We start from the raw sequence: 18,360 nt of genomic DNA, 5'->3' as shown, positions 1-18,360 counted from the left end.
GATAAAAAGAAAGAGATGTAAGTTTTGATTTATAAAAATGAATGTTAAAAGGTTATAAGAAGAAAAACAACACTACTCTTCCCACATTGTTTATTGCGTGAATTGCAGGAAATGACTAAATGATTATTGCAAATGGACTTTTTAAAAAGGAAAAAGATCCAGTTGTGCAAAGTATTTCTTCTTCTTCTTTTGTAAAAATATGATTTTAGCGGTCAAGTAGTCCAGTTTTTAAAGCGTTCAACTGGTTTAGCTAAACTTCCCTTTTTGCAAACCAAGAGATTTTTTATTGGTTCGACGGGACCAATCCGCACATGTATTATTGACTATTTGGTTTTTTTGGCTTCACTTAACCATATGTGTTTCTATTAGGCTATGCAGAGTGGTCTCGGCAACCACTCTACATTTGCCTAGCTTACATTTGGCACACTGCGCCGTGCCCTCAACATGACAAAAATGGCGACTCTTTCAGAAAATAAGTTACCCAGCATTCTCGTCCATTTCCTCCAATTTGACTTTTTGACAAACCAATCAAAATGCCTTTATTTTTTAATTTATTTTTTTTTCAATTTTTTTTAACATGCAAAAATGGCAACTCATAGTAAATGGCAAAATTTTGAAACAGCGTGACAAATCCTAGATGCCGTCTACGTGAAACGCAACAAACTTGACACCACTCCCTCCGGTCTTATAGATTCAGCATTGGAATTTTCTCATATATTAGGTTTCACCCAAAAATTTCAACCAATAAAAATATTTCAAAATTTAATGAGAGTGTCTATATGATAAAATGGGATGTCTTTTTAGTCAACCCCAAAAAATATAATTATGCTTTTGGGCATTAGGGTATAATAAGTTTTTTAAAAAATTTCCTACAAGTTTATTACATTTAGGCCCGTTTGATATGCATCTTTCCAGGTCCAAACAAATCTTTCTGGTTGAATGGACCGGAAAGACTATTTGATTTGCACAAAAGAAGGGGTCTTTCCCGGTAAGATATGTCTTTCCCAGACAGCACTTTACCAGACATCACTTTTCCGGACAGTAACTATCAAACGGGATACAAATTTATAACTGTATTACTATGTTTTTTACCAAAAGCCAGAATAAATTCCATCTCCAAAGCCTTATGGCATTTAGTTATTCCCCTCTTTTTCTATCCACTCAAAAATATTCCCAACTTACCAAAAGCTTCGAATCAAAAACCACCCCACACTTTCACACAAACACAAAACAAAATATGCCTCTTTTCTTTTTGTAAACATTATTTAATCCACCAAAAACAAACTAGATATCAAATTCTAAATAGTAAAACACACCACAATTTTTTATTAATGCTCAAACAAGTTCATAAAACAAACTAAACAAGACAAACACAACCACACTAGAAAAATAACACACATTATTACAAATCATCAATTTCAATTTCATCAAATACTTGGTGTGCAACAATTCATCACCATTTCTTCATCTTCATTCTCACTCCACGACCCAAACAGAATCGATCTAGGGGACCCACAACACCCCCCTTGACTTTCCTTAACAAACCCATAATACATCATCACACCACCATTTCCAAGATCTTCAAAGCTCGATTCTTTAACACCATAACCCTTAATCTTCAAATCATTAAAACCCTTCAACTCATTTCCATGCATCGATACAGAAAACTCATTGGGATTGAAACAACTTAACACCCTTTCAACCAGAAGAGTCAAATCAATAGAGGATTTAAAGTCATACCCTACAGCTTCAAAGCTAGCGTAACTAAATCCATCTTCAGGTGTCACATGTATGGTGGAAATCGCATCTTCTTCGATCCCATTCATGGAGTATCCACATGGGTCAAACTCAAAATCGCAAATTTTTGACCCGGGTAGAATCTTTTTAATGCCCGAAACTTCAGTCATAGAAGAAGAAGAAGTTGTTTGATTCTTGAAAAAGACTGAAGAGCTTTTCTTGGATAAATCCGTCATACACATTTCGAGTGTGTAAACTGTTTGGTCAACGGGTTGACTTGGAGTTGAAGCAGAATAGACATGCCAATTTTTAGTGTTTTGACTATTGTCGACATCACCCATGACGTATGCTTTGCTATCCAATCCAAGATTACGAAAATACCCATCGAGGGTGATTACTTCTTCGTTGAAGCTACGATGTGGGAAGGGTTGTGAATTTGGGAATATGAATGTCCCACGTGTGTAACGTACGGATTTGACAGTGAGGGCAAGATGGGAAGAAAGATGGAGGATTTGTGGGATTGAAAGGAGGAGCTTTGTGGTGCCACATGTTTTGATTATGATCTTGTATGGGTATATGAAGAGGCTGGATTCTGAAAGAACGTATGAATCTAATGAATCGTTTGATTGAGATGAAACGATTGTGCATTGAGCAGGGGATAAGATTGAGTCGAGTTGGGTTTTGGTTAAGGAACGGAGTCCGAGGCCTTTTGGGTCTGCGAAGAGGCCAGGGGTAGAAAAGGAAATTTCAAGGCGTTTTTCGTAGCCTTCGAATCCAATGGCGGATTGTTGGATTTGAATTGTCATTTTGGTTTAAAGAGAATTTTTTTTTGCAAAAAAGTAAGATTGAAAAAAGGGAAAAACTCGAGAAGCGGAAAAAGAAAGGTTGTGAAGCGCAGATTAGAGAGAATCAGGATGGTTTCCGAGCACACTGGAAGATAAAACATAAGAAGTAGAAGAAGAAAGATGGTAAGATATTGGAAGTGATGGTTGAATTTCATGGAAAAAAGTATGAATTGAAAGAAACTTACGTTGGAGTAAGCAGCAGATTTGAATTTCTTGAGTCCACCGTTTGGTCGTACGTCTTCAATTCCGTAACCTAAAGGAGCTTCGTAGAACAAGGATTTACTACTACTAGACTTCTTCTTGCCAGCTTTTGACTCCATTAGAACATTCAATAATCCTGCAGGAAATCCAGTGAGAAAGAATTTCATAAATTTGGGGGAAATTTGATTGGCTTTGATTGAGAATGAAAAAGCACAAAGAGAGATATCTTGTATGATATTTACAGATTCATATTATGTATCTCATAAATCACGATGAGAAACTGAATGAATTATCTACACCAGATCATACGATTACAAGGAAAAATACGATATTAAACATGACATTAAGAAGAAGTCACAGGTAAAAACGAATGATGAAACGATCGTATAAATATATTATTAACAAATTCATAACACATGTAAAATGAAACATGAGAGATTCAATTGAGCATATTATTAAGCAAACGCAATTACAGATAAAGCCAATTACGAAACGAGAAGCCGCGATTCAAACACGTCAAGATCGATCGGCACCTAAAATCAGGAATTGCAGGAAGAAACCTTTGATCAACCGAATTAATAACAAAATATAATTCTAAAAAGGGAGAATTAGATTGAGGGACTGAACAACATACCGATTAGTTGGGATTGTAATTAGGTAAAAGGAAATGTAATAGATGAGAAGATCGAATTTAAAACCCTAAATTGAGTTTTTGAGAGAATTCAGAAATTTGAGTGATTAGAATAATAGGGCAAAGGGGTATTTATATAGGTGGCTGAGCACAACAGAGAACCCGTGTTGCCGCGTAAATTACGATTGTAACCTTTAGGAATAAGACGTTGATATACGGTTCTAGTGCATTTTTATTTTATATCAAGGATACCTAAATTATTTGATAATAATAACAGAATATAGCTAAATCATACATCATACATTATCAAATATAAAAATATAAAAATAATAAATATATAATGACAACTATGTACAGCCGTTTTTACCAATAATTCCTAATTATCTTCATATAAGTTTCTTTAGATCTATTTGGCGTACAAACTGATCAATAACCTGTTTAGAGCTACTTCAATAAAAAAAAATTAGCCGATAAGTTACTTTTGTGTCTTAGGTGATATTTGTTTTTTGAAAAAACCTCTTCCGACCTCTTATTGTTGCGCGGTGCAGTACACGCACAACACTTTTCATCCCGTACTTGTTTGTTTTTCAGAAGTCTTCGGATTAAAAAACATCTGCTCGTGTTCTTCTTGGCGCAACACTTGTTTTGTCTCTTAATACCTCTTACAACCTCTTCTTTTTTTCTTACTAAAATCTTATTTCACATTTTTTTCGTTTTTTTTGTTTATTCTTGTTGAATTTTTTTTTATATTGAATAATAATAATTTGTTGATGAAATATCATTATTTTATGCTAAAATATCTTTATTTTTTTGTTAAAATATCATTATTTTTTTGTTGAAATATCATAAATTTTTGCCGAAATGTCATACATTATTAAATTTTCGGTATTAAAAAACTATTTTCGAATTATAAAATCAGTTTATTTTAATTTTTTAATATCTGCAGCAACATATAAATGTTAAAAAAAACAAACAAACTTCTTATTACAGTCTGCAACCGTTTGGTCTACCTCTTCTACTGCAGAGGGTTGCAGATGTGGTCCGCAGACTTTATGGATTTTTGCTTCAAAAAAACAAACATCACCTTACTAAATATTATCATGTTTGACAAACTTGCTGAAAAACTAGCTGTTAACTAATAAACAATCTTATGAATTAATAATGTTTGATAAAAGATAGCTGAGAATGCAATATAAAATGACAAATGGATATATATATATATATATATATATATATATATATATATATATATATATATATATATATATATATATATATATATATATATATATATATATATATATATATATAACTAACATTAGATATAATTAAAGGTATATTTAGAATATATAAAAAAGAAAATCATAAGTTTCTTAAAAGCTATTTCAATTTAAAAATATTTATAAGCTATAATAATTGATTTTTATAATTTAACATACATCAAATTAAAATAAATTAATTTATTTTTCTAAACAAAATCGATAATTAACTTTAATTTATTTTTCTAAACAAAATCGATAATTAACTTACAAGAAAAAGAAGAAAATGATTGAATATACATGATCAATTTGAATAAAAAAGTTGCGTTTGGAATCTTATTCCTACCTTTGTTTTGTCATCCATTTTCATCCGTCCACGTGTAAGTGGAATTTTATCTACTTGCAATTTATGTGGTCCAAGTAAACCATGAAATTTTACCAAACTTGACATGCAAGTCAAAACTTCATTAAAAACAACTTGTTCTGCAAGATATGAATCTAGTATTTAAATGTAGCCGCATAAAAAAAAACATGTTAAATGTTATAGGAAGCAAGTTCAAGCCTAATGGAGAAAAATTCTGAACCAAAAATAAAATAAAAATCAGAGTTTGAAGACGAATGTTATTTACTCTTTGCTTTATAACTACCCACAATAATTGCATTCACAAATAATGCACTATGGTTGCATATTTTCAAGTTTCTTTTAGGTATGTGGTCCAAGAGAAAGAAAATTGGGCTTTTTCCTAGCTTTGGTGGCATGAGATACAAGAGTTCATAAGATTTGTATATAGATTTATGACTGTAGTACTACTTTGTGTTTTACCATAAAATAGAACAAATTCTATCTCCAAATAAATTGTATATAGCATTTAGTTATTCCCCTCTCTTTCTATCTCACTTCAAATTTCAAATTTACCAAAAGATTGGAATCAACCAAGAACCACCCATGTGAACAAACTATCAAAGATTCTAATCTCCATTTGCAAAAAGGTGTGGCATACAATAATTCATATGAACACACAAAAGAATAGATTCAATGTATTTATGAAGCATCAATTACACCCGATGGTACATGTACGGGCTCAAGATGGGTGTGGTTTTCTCACAACTATTTTTTGTCCTATTTCTCAAAATTTTATTACAATGTAAGCGATGGACGTATCCAAGTAGAAGGAAGGTGGGTCCCACAACCCAACTAATTTTTTAAATGCGTTTATAATTTATATAGAAAAAAAATTAGGACTTATCTTATAGTGTTGGACAATAGAAGACATAGCTTTTATGGTGGCAGAAAGGAATCTCATATCGACTCCAAAAAGAAAGTGGTAGGGAACAACTTTTGTAACACCCGAAATCTTGATGAATAATTGTTGGGAATAAATCCCATTTCTAGGGTTGGACACGGCGTCTTGGAGGAACCGACACAACGTGTCTAGATTTGAAGAAACGCGACTTTCATTAAGGCCAACACGACGTGTTATGCCATTACGCGGTGTGTTGGCGGTTGGTGGAGAAAACCCTAATTTTTAGGGTGTTGCACCCTATATTAATACCTTAAGTCCTCATGGTTGGCCTCCTTACCATCCTCCATTGTCACTAAAACCCTAAAATCGATATTTAAGTCTCTTGGTGGTGTTCTTGAGCTAGTAAGAAGTTCTTGATGCTCATTTTTGGTCTTTCTGAAGGAAGAGGGGATCTTGAAGTTGCTTTTCTTGGTGAAAAGGCTTTGGATCCAGAATCATCATCTTGTGGGAAAGCTTTTTGGGGTATCAAGTTTGCATCTTGTCTTATAGATGTTTAGATCTCTTCATATTGTGCTTTGTTGTGCTTTTGGTCCATTTTTGGGTTGATGAGAGAGTGAAGTCGTTTAAGGGCTTGTTATTCCAGACCTGAGTTTGTGTTGGACTCCTTGAGCATAAAGGTGCAAGCTTTATGAGATAATTGGTTACAAGCATGCATTAAGTCACTTACTAAGTCCCTTTTAAGCTTAAGAGTTTCATTTAGACATGCATGAACGTAAAGTTGGCAACTTTACGTGGTTTTCCAGCTCAAGGAAGTCAGATCTATGTTTTGGGGCTATGTCTTTATGGATTAAGTGCTTATTGGTTAAGCCCTTGCATTATTAAGCTTTATGGATTGAGTTTTGAACCTTTTTGGGTAGTCCCAATGGATAAAGTTGGAAACTTTATCCTTCTGGACCACATGAGGGTCTAGATCTAAGCTTTGGAGCTCTTGTTTTTGGAGAAAACAACTTAATGAGTTAAGCTGTTGGGTCTCAGACGAACACGGCGTGTTCAATGAGCAACACAGCGTGTGACCGGGATTTTTGCCGACCGTCTGGATGCTGGCGGAACACAGCGTGTCCAAGGGGCAACACGACGTGTTTGGTCAACATGGGTTGTTGACTTTGACTTTCACTAGAAGTTTGATCAGGTTTGACCATGGGATATTTTGGGCCACGTTTGGGCCTCAGTCTTGGGCCAAGATAGATAAGGGGTAAAAGGGTCTATTTACCCTAAGTATGGATTGAAGGATATAAATTCAATTACAAGTGTTAATAGGGTGTTATTTGATATTGATAGTTCGGAGGATTGGCGGTCCAGCTTTCAGGGATTATCAATGTGATTCAGCAGTGCGAGGTGAGTCTCCTCACTATTATATGGGTCGAAGGCACCAATGTCAGCCCTATTGGTTTATGTATTGTAGAATGACCAGGGGTGGCCCTTAGCATTTGTATGAAATACCCGAAGGTGGCTCTTGGCAATTTTGTATGCAAGACCAGAGTATGGACTCTAGCAGTTAAGTAGATAAGTAGTTGTAGATTTTATGCTAGTTGTCTTTGTGATGCTTGCATGGAAGACCAGGAGGTGCTTCCTGACACTTATCTGTAAGACCCAGGGTTTTGGCCCCTGGCCTGGCAAGGAAATACCATGATACAGTTTGTGGTATAATGACAAGACTATGGTTGGCACATAGCACCTCCTATCGCATGTTTGATATATATGAGATGTATGGCTTGTATGTTATGTTTGGTATGTGGTATTTTGGGGAACTCACTAAGCTTTGTGCTTACAGTTGTTGTTTATGGTTTCAGGTACTTCCGGTTCGAAATGGAAGGGCCCGGCTTGATCGTAGCGCATACACCCATATTTTCTGCAACTCGAGATTTTGGTATTGTACTCTGATAACTGTTTTAATGTGAAAACCCTTTAAGTGTTTTAGTAAATGATAAATAAATGTTTTGGTTGTTTTAAAACTGAAATTTTTACACTTGTTTTTGGGATGTTACAACTTTACTCTAAGTTAAAGTTGGTTTTAGTAAAAAAAATAAATAAAGGAAGGACCGGTTTGGGTTGTGTCTTCTCACCACTAGTTTTTATACATGTGGAACTGCACCAGTTGATCTCCTTAACACAGTCTGTTATACCTGGTTATGGCCACATGGATTCTATTCTACATTTGCCACTGGTGTAAGCATAAAGATCAGATTTTTTTTGTCATTTTGAAAGAATTTATCAAAAGACACAACAACAGATACCAGTAATCACATTAAGATATGGTAGGGGAGGTAGATGATGATATTCATTCCTCACCAAGGATAGAGCGATCATGTCACATAGATTACCTTCAGCATGATTTAAAAAATAGAACATTTAAAAAGGGAAACACATGGGTAACATAAGTCAAAGTGACTAGTAAAAACAATATATAGAGAATCATAATATTAGTGGATGATTTTGAAACCCTATATATAAGGAAACCAAAAAGGGAGAGTAAGTCAAAATGGACAATAATAAAAAATTAAAAATAACTCATAATACAATCATTTACGGTGGGAGTATGCAACGACCCATATTTCTAAACATTTGATCTATGGGAAATATCAGAATTTCATACAATTACAAAAGTATAAACAAATTAAAATCTGCTACTTCTCAGGATAAATCACGGGTTTATAATAAAAATATTTATACAAATGAGACAATAAGGAATTACAACTAAATATCTAGTCTATGTCCTTGTACTCTTGTCTTTTCTTTTGGTACAACAGCTGCTACAACCTGAACCTGCAAAAATTAAACATCTATGGAGCATCAGACACAATGTGTCTGGTGAGTTATTTTGTTGTCTTTTCTTATCTATCTTCTTTATTTTCTCTTTCTCATACTCTGTCGTCTTACTCTTTCTCTAATAGCATACACTACTATTCTTCTCATTCTTTCATCTATCTATTTATGTATCATCTACTCTTTTTATCATACTCTTACCTTAGGCTCTTAATAGGCTCTTCTCATACTCTTATATTAGCCTCTTAACATCCTCTTCTCTTATCCTATTAACAGGCTCTTCTCTTAGCCTTTTAACAAACTATTCTCTTATCCTCTTAACAGACTCTTTCCTAGCCTCTTAACAAGCTCTTCTCTTAGCCTCTTAACAAGCTCTTCTCTTAGCATCTTAACAAGTTATTCTCATACTCTACTCTAAGGGTACAACTACCCATTTTCATTACTAGGTACGCTCACCCGGTCTTACCCATCTCTCTGATGATCCTCTACGGATCCTTAATCGTTCTTCTTACTCTTGAATCCCTCATGGATTCCTTACACTTAATCCATCACACATTAAATCTAATTTCTTACATAGAACTCTCTTATCTTGTTCCTCTAAAGGAACCTTTCTCTATCTCTTTTCACCATACCATTCTGGATTCTCACAAGAATCATCTATTTACATTCCCAGAGGGAATATTTATCTCTTTCCCAGTAGGGACATAATCCTATTCTCGAAGGAATCTTAATCCTTGTCCCCGAAGAACCATACTCTTATTCCCGAAGGAATCATACTTTTCTCCCCATAGGAACCTCTATCTCATTCCCGAAGGAAACATACTCCTTTTCCTATAGTAACCTCACTCTATTCCCGAAGGAAACTCTATCTATTGTCCCAAAAGGAATGATGCTCTTGTCCCCGAAGGAAACTTACTCTTTTCCCCGAAGGAACCTTCTATCTCTTGTTCATGTAGGAACCTTACTCTTATCCCCGAAAGAACCTTCTATCACTTGTTCCTGTAGGAACCTTACTCGTGTCCCCGAAGGAACACATATCTCTATCTCTCGTCATGAGACCTTCTAATCTTTCTTTTCTAGTACTTAACTCATTAAGTAATTATTCTTGAACTATGTCTAGTACCATGTAATATTCTACAATACTAATGATAGCTAGACATTCTTACATACTCTTATGATTATATTTCTTATAATCATCTCCTATCTCTTTGGTATTTAACAAATACCCTTCTAATCTAAACCTGCATTTTCTTTATATACATACATGCTCTGCAACATGTATCTTATGTATACTTCTTTCATACTCCTAATATGTGTACATGCTCTATTACATGCTCTTACATACATATTCTTCATCTCATTAGTTGGTGATATTCACTTAATTCCCCAAGCTCTAACATACATGTAAAAATATATAAATATAATCTAGAGAGAGAATGTGTGTGTGTGTGTGTGAGTGAGTAATAACTCACCTTATCAATTAGTGATGATTAACTGTCCCACTTTGGCTCCACTCTTCAATTGATGCATCTTGGATCCATCTTCTTGCTCTTAGGCCTAATCATACACATACATACAAGTGTCTTATTATTTGTCTTAGCCTTTAAGAGCCTTTGAACCTCTAAGTTGTTGGATTAGGTGTTTAAGCCTATAACTATAATTGGTATATATTTGAATTGATAGTAGCATAGTCGTTTTGGGTTGCCCTCAAGCCTAGCAACTGGACAGGATCATTTTTGGAGGGAGAGAAAGAGAGAGAGAGAGAGAGAGAGAGAGAGAGAGACAGAGAGAGAGAGGTTAATTTATTATTTGATTAATAAATTGAAATAAATGATTTATTAATGTATTATGAAAATAATATATTAATTAGAAATCATATTGTTTAATTAATAATTAACCATAAATTAATTGGAATTAATTTTAGGATTAATTGGATTAATTAAAAGTGCAGGGTATGTTTGGTTATTTACTAAAAGTTAAAGAAAGAAGGCCCAAGGACCTCATTGGATGAGGTGGACGAAAATCACTTGGGCAAGCCAAAGAGTTTTCGTCCAAGCCCCTTGAATGAGGGGAATGGGCTTCTTGGTCACCAAGCTAAGGGAATTAGGGTTTCTCCCTTAAACCCTACCTCTGGCACCAAACTACCTCAACTATATAAAGGACCTATCCCTTCATATTTTCGGCACTCATTCCTTCAAGAAGCCTTGGATGAAATTTGGCTATCCTTTCTTCTCTCTCTATACTCATCCTCTTGCTAGCATTGGGTGTGATTCCATTAGAGGCACGACAATTGTGGTGCTTGCTTCCAAGAGATCAAAAAGAAGGTGTTCATTGTTATTTGATACAATAACAATCAATGTATGTAATCCTTAACCCTAATTTGGTATTCTCGAAAATATCCTAGTGTTCTATCTCAACCGGATATCGGGTCTGTTTCACCCCTACTACTAACACATAATATGATAACAAGAATCACAGAGTCATCAAGCAAATACATGCATAACTGACAGTTGTCACAAAGACAATCATCACACTACATCATAAACTAGTGGGTCGGCATTAGTGCCTTCGACCCATGGATACAATGAAGGAAAACTCACATCTCGATCGATAATAAACTATTGTTGCTCTCACGATCAGCTACACTGGTGCTACTCCACACCTAGATAATTATGCAAGGCAAACCTTAAATCTGCCCTTCAAAACCAAGAGTTGACAAAAAGTCAACTCATGTCAAAAGTCAACGCCTAGGGTCAAAGGTCAACTTTCTCCTTAGTTCACCCTCACATCGTGACCACTAAGGCTCACTTCGTGAGGATAGACTCGACCCAGACCCACTCAACGAGTCGACTCAGTTTCACTCATCCAACAGGATCCTCAGATCGGGACAACCACCTGGCTCACGTCGTGAGGTTCCATTTCTCATGTCGTGAGATCGGTTATGACCAACTTTGAGGATTAAGCTCTTAATCCTTTAAGACTTACATTGGGACTTTCCATAACACCTTCCTCGACCCTAAGGACCATAAAAATCATAGCTTTTCAGTCATGCATGTCCAATGCATGACTTAGACACTGTGACAACTGGAGAAATTTTGGAACAAGCAAGGTCTAAATTGTAACCGTATACAAGTGAATTCACAACGTAATTTGTTGCAATAAATTTTGAAAGCCAAAAGGGCATCATTTGTATGATTATATATATATATATATATATATATATATATATATATATATATATATATATATATATTATACCTTATAAAGCATATTTGGTCAAACGCTTAAAATTAAGTCGTACAAACCATAACGCAATATGTACAACCAGTGTATGCATTGAAAAAACAAAAAATCTTATTTGGTCAACAAGATAGGCTTTAAGCATTTAAATCTCGATGACTATTGAATCGGTCACCAATTGAAACAATATTCCTTCTTATTCTCCCTATTGAATCGGTCAAAAAAAATACGCTATATATAATTTCTCGCTTGGCTACGCCACCTACCTCTATAATACTTATTCTCTCCCTCTCCATCCTCACGTACACCCTATGCCTTCCTTACCCTTATTGTCATCAACGACGAACCACCGATCCATCAACCCACTCTCCCTCTCCCTCTCCATTTTGGCTTGCACCATATCATTGTAGATCAGAGACGGCCATAGGCTAGAGGCCTCAAGTCAACGTCCTCTAAGTAAGCTTTCGATCACACCCTTTGTTTTTTCTGATTTGAAACTTTGCCCTAATTTTTCTCCTAGGTTTCTACTCAATCAAATTTCTAGAGGACAAGATGTCAATAATTTATTACAGAAACATGAAAATGAAGGTGGAAAAGATGTCATGAGGTCAAATGTTCCTCAGAAACTTCGAATTTCTTGACATTTGGTCCGTTTATGTTTTATATAAACATTTTTTTTTGTTTTTTTTGGTGCTGTAACGATATTTTGTGTTTGATTTATCCTTCCTCTCTATTGACCCTTATCAAAACTAGGCCCTTGAATGAAAATCTAAGGAAAGCTACACGATATACCCTTTGATTTGCTCTTTTTTATCCTCCTCTTTTCTTTTGATTTGCTCTTTTTTATCCTCCTCTTTTTATCTCTAAAAACAGGGCAATACCACCAGATTTCTCAGGTTTAATTTTTTTTCTTGAACAATTTTTGGTTGAAGTTTTAAATCTTTGAGTCCCCCCACATTGTGGTTGAAGTTATTTTGTTTGAATTTTGAATATTTTATTTCTGGATGGTCGTCATGTTTAAGCAGAAGCTAATTTTATTTATGCTTGATGTTTAGTTGTTATCAACCATAGTCACCCTCACTCCCTTGCCCTCAAAACAACCAAAGGTGTGTACATGAAAAAGCTCTTGACAAGTGAGATGCATTTGTTCTACATCTACTCTTCAAGCACAATTTCTTACACACGTATGTTTTACAAAATCAAAAGATAGCTTTTTGTTTGGCCTATGTTAAGATTTTGCATTTCTTATGTTTTAATCTGTTTGTTTTTGTTATATTTTGATATGTTTGTAGAATATAGATATCTAATGATTTTTTTTAATAATAATCTCTTTCAGGTTAGGCCTATGACATCAAATCTTCAACTTACTTGGTGGAGGAACTGCAAGAATAATAAGCTCTAATGAGAATTTTTCTCTCAATTCTTATGTTATTCACCTTTTATCTTGTAAGTGAACAATTATAGCTCACCAATTTTTCAAAATGATTGGCAGTTTGGAATGTCCTTCCTTAAATTCAGGTGAATAATTATACCACACCAGGGTATTGTTGTCCAAAATTTGTAATGTCCTTTCTGTAATTCAGATGTGGAATGAGTTGACCATGTTTTCTTTAAATGTGTGCTTGCCAATAACCGAGGTAGAATGGTCTTTCTTTAGGTTCGAGGGGTAATTTCGTAAATAAAAAGAAACTTTCCATGGTATTGAAGTTGGAATAAAGCTATGTTTTAGGTCCATGCATGTGTGGCTGTATGTGTTTCTGTGTGTGTTAATGTGTGTGTTATACTTTATTGTTTAAATAAATAGTATTTTGTTTTCATTTTGTTGTTTTGTTTTATTTTCGATATCTCTAGTTTATTTGTTTTCATTATTTTGTATATAAATCATAGAATTTTGACACGACCATGTGTTCTACATTCTAAGTTTCTTCTTTTAATGCCTATTGTGATGATCAGGTGCAACTATCTACGATTTTTTTGTTCAAATTTGGGTCCAAAAATGCAACTAACTATGTTTTCGACTTTCCGATAATATACATAATTTGTTTGAAATCGGATGAACGGTAAAAGACTTTATCATGCAACGGTGTAAAACTAAGAGCACAAAATTGAGGTGTCTCATTCTTCTCTTTTACCCATGACTTCAATTAAAAGATGTAAATTTTAACATACTTTTTAAAATTTATTTTAAAAACACATTTGTTAGATTAGATGTTTCCAGACATTGATACCACAACACATAATTGAAATTAAAATATATTTTTAAAGAATATCATCATCATTCAAATAATCAATAAACCAAAGGCTTTAGGTTTAGTGAATACATGTGTAATGATTACAAGGTATCATATGTTTTAATTGTGACTATAAAATACTCTTTTGTGTATTGTACAGAAAAGGGGTAAGATGGTCATTTGGGTTTAATAAATAAATAAATAAATTTATTTTATTTCTAAGTGTACATTTAAAAATAAATCAGTTTCTTATTTGATTTTATAAGTATAAGATTGAAAAAAACTCACCGTCTGTTGAAGGTCTCGACTTGAATAATTGATGATATCCCAAAACTAGATGACATTTGCAAAAGGGTAACAAAAAAATAAAGTACGGTTGTACAGGTTCTTCCAAAACAAACATTTGTATCCAACGCTTGGCGTGGGTAAACGGCTAGAATATATATATATATATATATATATATATATATATATATATATATATATATATATATATATATATATATATATTGAAAACCATGTTTGTAATGAACCTTGAAAGTCAACAAGCTAAGACCGAAATCACCCTTTGGTGGTTGACACCAAAACCGAAAACACAAGCCTAAAACACCTCTAGGCCGAAAACACGCCAAGATCAAAATCACTAGGACCGAAAACACCGTTTGGGGAGGGATTAGGACCGAAATCACATGGGTACAAGGTGATTTCGGTCATGCCTTGGCCGAAATCACCACTTTGATCCCTTTCTAATGTGTTTTCGGTTTAGAGAAGAAATGGGTAGGAATTTGACTTTGTGATAGGATGTTTCATCTTTTCCCATACGAATTAATATCCAACAAATATCAAGGCATTAATCGACAGTTAACCAAGCATATATCACATCATTTTTACCTCCCTATCTTTGGATGAAATCATTCCCAAAACCCTCACCATTTCCATATTCACTTCTAAAGTTTACTCCATTCTCTCTCAAGAAAGTTAGCCAATAATCTTCCAAGTTCAAATCCTCCAAGCTTGTTCTTAGAATTTGGTAAGTATTTCTTCAAAATCTAGTGTATTGATACACTTTCATGTTAGTTTCATCATATTTACACATATTATTATGTGTTGAAACTCTTAGGATAATATCCTTTTCAAGGAAGTTCATCAACCCCATTCAAGTGTGTAGGCTTGGAAATCTTCACACCATCTCCTCAAACAACCCACAAATCCACTCAAGGTGAGTTCATACCCCCACATTTTCGATATTTCCATGTTTTAGGGGGGGATACAAGTCAAAATTTGTTTATCAGACAAATACTTGCATGTTTCATCTTTATGTTAAAGTATAAGCCATTATTTGCATAAGATATGGTTATCACTAGCTTTTATACAAATATTTGTGATATATGAGTTTTGAAACGCAAAACAAGCAAAAACAAAACATGATCTATGTTATAAAAATCATGAGAAAAATGATGATTTGAAATACTACAAGGTTTTTGGAAGCATGTTACCAAAATATAGCTTTTTCTAACAAAAAGAATTACATTCTAGATCATTTCACCTTTTTGTGGGTTACAACCCAAAAATATGATGTTTTGACCATACATTTTGACATTAGACAAGATAACTACTATGTATTTATATAAAAGATTATATAAATAGTCTCAAAAAACAAACAAGATAAACTATAATTGGTATAGTTTGGAGAGTCACAAACACCATATTATCATTTTGAAAGAAACATATAATTATTTAAAGGTATAATTATTTTATTTACAAAGGAAAAAGGATTTAGTTCATCGCACGTAAACTCGTTGATTCAATTATTTGTGAGACACGTCTTCATGTATTTATCTACGTACCAACAAAAGTCATGAATTATAACCAGAGTCTCTTGTAGGGAGAACGAGACAATTATGTATAGATCTATATGAGACTGACAATCCTGCACCCTAGCTGCTAGCTACAGCTGGACCGGCAGATCTGGGGTGAAAAATGCCGTTAACTTTCCAACGCCTGAAGAACGTCGCAGCAGGCATATCAGTCATTGTATGGTTATAAGAACTCACATGGGGAAACAACGACACATTTGGTTTACGAGGTTAACATACATTCAAGTAGTTTTATATGAAGATAAAACTTCATAACAACATTTTTCAGTACATCATTACTTACATTTTTAGTCTTGGGATTAAGACTTACAGCTAATTTCAAAGGAAAATATTTGATTTTCTGAAAGTATACACTATCATTTTTACAACAAGAGAGTTACAAATCCTTTTCATACAAAACGCTTATGAACTCACCAACTTAATTGTTGACACTTTTCAAAATCACTTGTATTCTCAGGAAATCAGTAAACAGGTAAGCACAAGAGTTTTTGGTGGACGGGACGTCGTCGCATCACGTTATATATTTTTGTCATGTGCATTTGATATCATGTAAACAATGTTTTTGAGTACAATGTAAACTTATTAAATATTCAATACAATGGTTGTAATGCTTTGATCGCTACTATTCAGTTGTTATGATATTGTACATGAAAGTCATCCGCCCCCAGACATTTCCGCCGTTCTGGTTTTGGGGTGTGACAGATTGGTATCAGAGCATTGTTTATAGTGAATTAAGTATATCAAACCATTTAAGATATACAACTATAAATACAATAGGACTAAAACACTCTGACTAAAAGTATACTTTTTAAAATATAAGTATCTTTATAAAAGTATACGTACATGCATACACACTAGAGTAGTGTCATAATACGAACCATATAAAAAGTAATTAGACGAGTTAAGCATTATGATTAAGCCTAGACAGTTAGTAATCATATCTGGAATAAATATAGTCTGATCAACTATATTTATACGAGATATGACCAACATGTGTTTAGGAATGATTGTGGCGAGCAACGAGTCTAAAACTTACCAACCCTATACACGAAGAAACTCTAAGAATCAAACATAAAGTTTAAAATACTATATGAGTATTTTAAGATACTATAGAACCATACACCTAGGCCCTTTATGTGTCTCCTATACCCCTATTCTCGCACCGACAATATGACCAGATTTCGCCACAAAGACCCCTACTACCTAGCCATCGCAGCCAATGGATGGGTCGAGGAGGATCCAGAAGAGAACCCTGAAGAATACCAGAAGAATGATTACGAGGAGGGGAATTCCCGAGAAGGGTTCAGTCAAGGAGAAAGGTGTTGGGGAGATCATTAAGGAACCTTACCCTATCAGTAGTAGGCATAGAGCCCTTTCACCTCCCTTCTTGCAGGATGCATCTCCACAATGGGCAAACCAACTGCAAGCATGGATTAGAGAAGACATCCGACGATCCACATTCAACATGCGCCTTCTACCCTACGCTCCGGACCCCAATACCCCCACAAATCAACCACTACCTCTGAATGTACCACGCGTAGCTCGCTCGGGTACTCGGGCTCAGGCTCTCCATCACGAGGTGATGGAGATCAGAGGCAAAGCCCAGAACGCGACGATACAAATTCGACACAACCACAAGGAATAAGGACACCATACGGATGCGATACCAAACCTACAAGCAGATCAGGAGAACAATACGGGCCACCTACTCTCCTTAGAATAGGGAGAAGGCCGCCATGAGACAACAAATCCTTGTAGCTGAAGCTAGGGGAGTCTTAGCGGAAACGAAGAGAGAAGGAGGCCACTCGCGAGAGGTGTGAGATGGAGGGTCATCTTGTGCTTCCTTTTGGGATATGATAGGCTAGTATATCCTAGTGGATTAATGATTACTGTTGGGTATTTTATGTTGCGTCATGGGCTTAGTTTTGTATATCCGGATTGGGCCTGTCAATCCGTTATTGTTAAGTAGGGTTAAGTTATAAATAGTGCATGCATGTATGCCTTAGATACGGTCGTGATTATTATTAGTATTGCTTTGTAACCCTAAACACCTCTACAGTCGAAGTTCTTAATCGAGCTCTTCTGAGGTGTTAAAGCTTAATCATTCGACATCATTTAAACGATTCTTGTGTTCTTCATTACGTCATTTATTGTTTTTCTGCTTAGAATCTATCGATCCTACTAGAACTTTGTTCTAACAATTGGTATCAGAGCAGGAGACTGTGTGATCAATACACATTCCTTCTGTGTGAAGAATTCTTTAGGGTTTCCG

General features: G+C 34.7%; 1 protein-coding gene and 1 long non-coding RNA gene across 2 annotated transcripts; both read right to left on the bottom strand.

Moving 5' to 3' along the window:
• Positions 1-1,296: 1,296 nt before the first annotated feature.
• On the bottom strand, positions 1,297-2,908 carry LOC145167022 (S-adenosylmethionine decarboxylase proenzyme-like). The gene is made up of 2 exons (XM_079086101.1): positions 2,768-2,908; positions 1,297-2,667 (listed from the first exon to the last, which is right to left on the bottom strand). Exon 2 carries the CDS (start codon positions 2,541-2,543, stop codon positions 1,428-1,430), a length of 1,116 nt encoding a protein of 371 aa, XP_078942227.1. The 5' UTR covers positions 2,544-2,667; positions 2,768-2,908; the 3' UTR covers positions 1,297-1,427.
• Positions 2,909-3,154: 246 nt separating this feature from the next.
• Positions 3,155-3,519, bottom strand: LOC145167023 (uncharacterized). The gene is made up of 2 exons (XR_013740855.1): positions 3,418-3,519; positions 3,155-3,316 (listed from the first exon to the last, which is right to left on the bottom strand). It is a non-coding gene; the product is annotated as an uncharacterized LOC145167023 (long non-coding RNA).
• Between the last annotated feature and the right edge of the window lie 14,841 nt (positions 3,520-18,360).

The sequence above is a fragment of the Lactuca virosa genome, chromosome 3 (genome assembly GCF_052849685.1).
Source record: "Lactuca virosa cultivar CGN04683 chromosome 3, Lactuca_virosa_CGN04683_v6, whole genome shotgun sequence".
NCBI lineage: Eukaryota > Viridiplantae > Streptophyta > Magnoliopsida > Asterales > Asteraceae > Lactuca > Lactuca virosa.
This window is presented reverse-complemented; position numbering and strand designations above follow the sequence as displayed.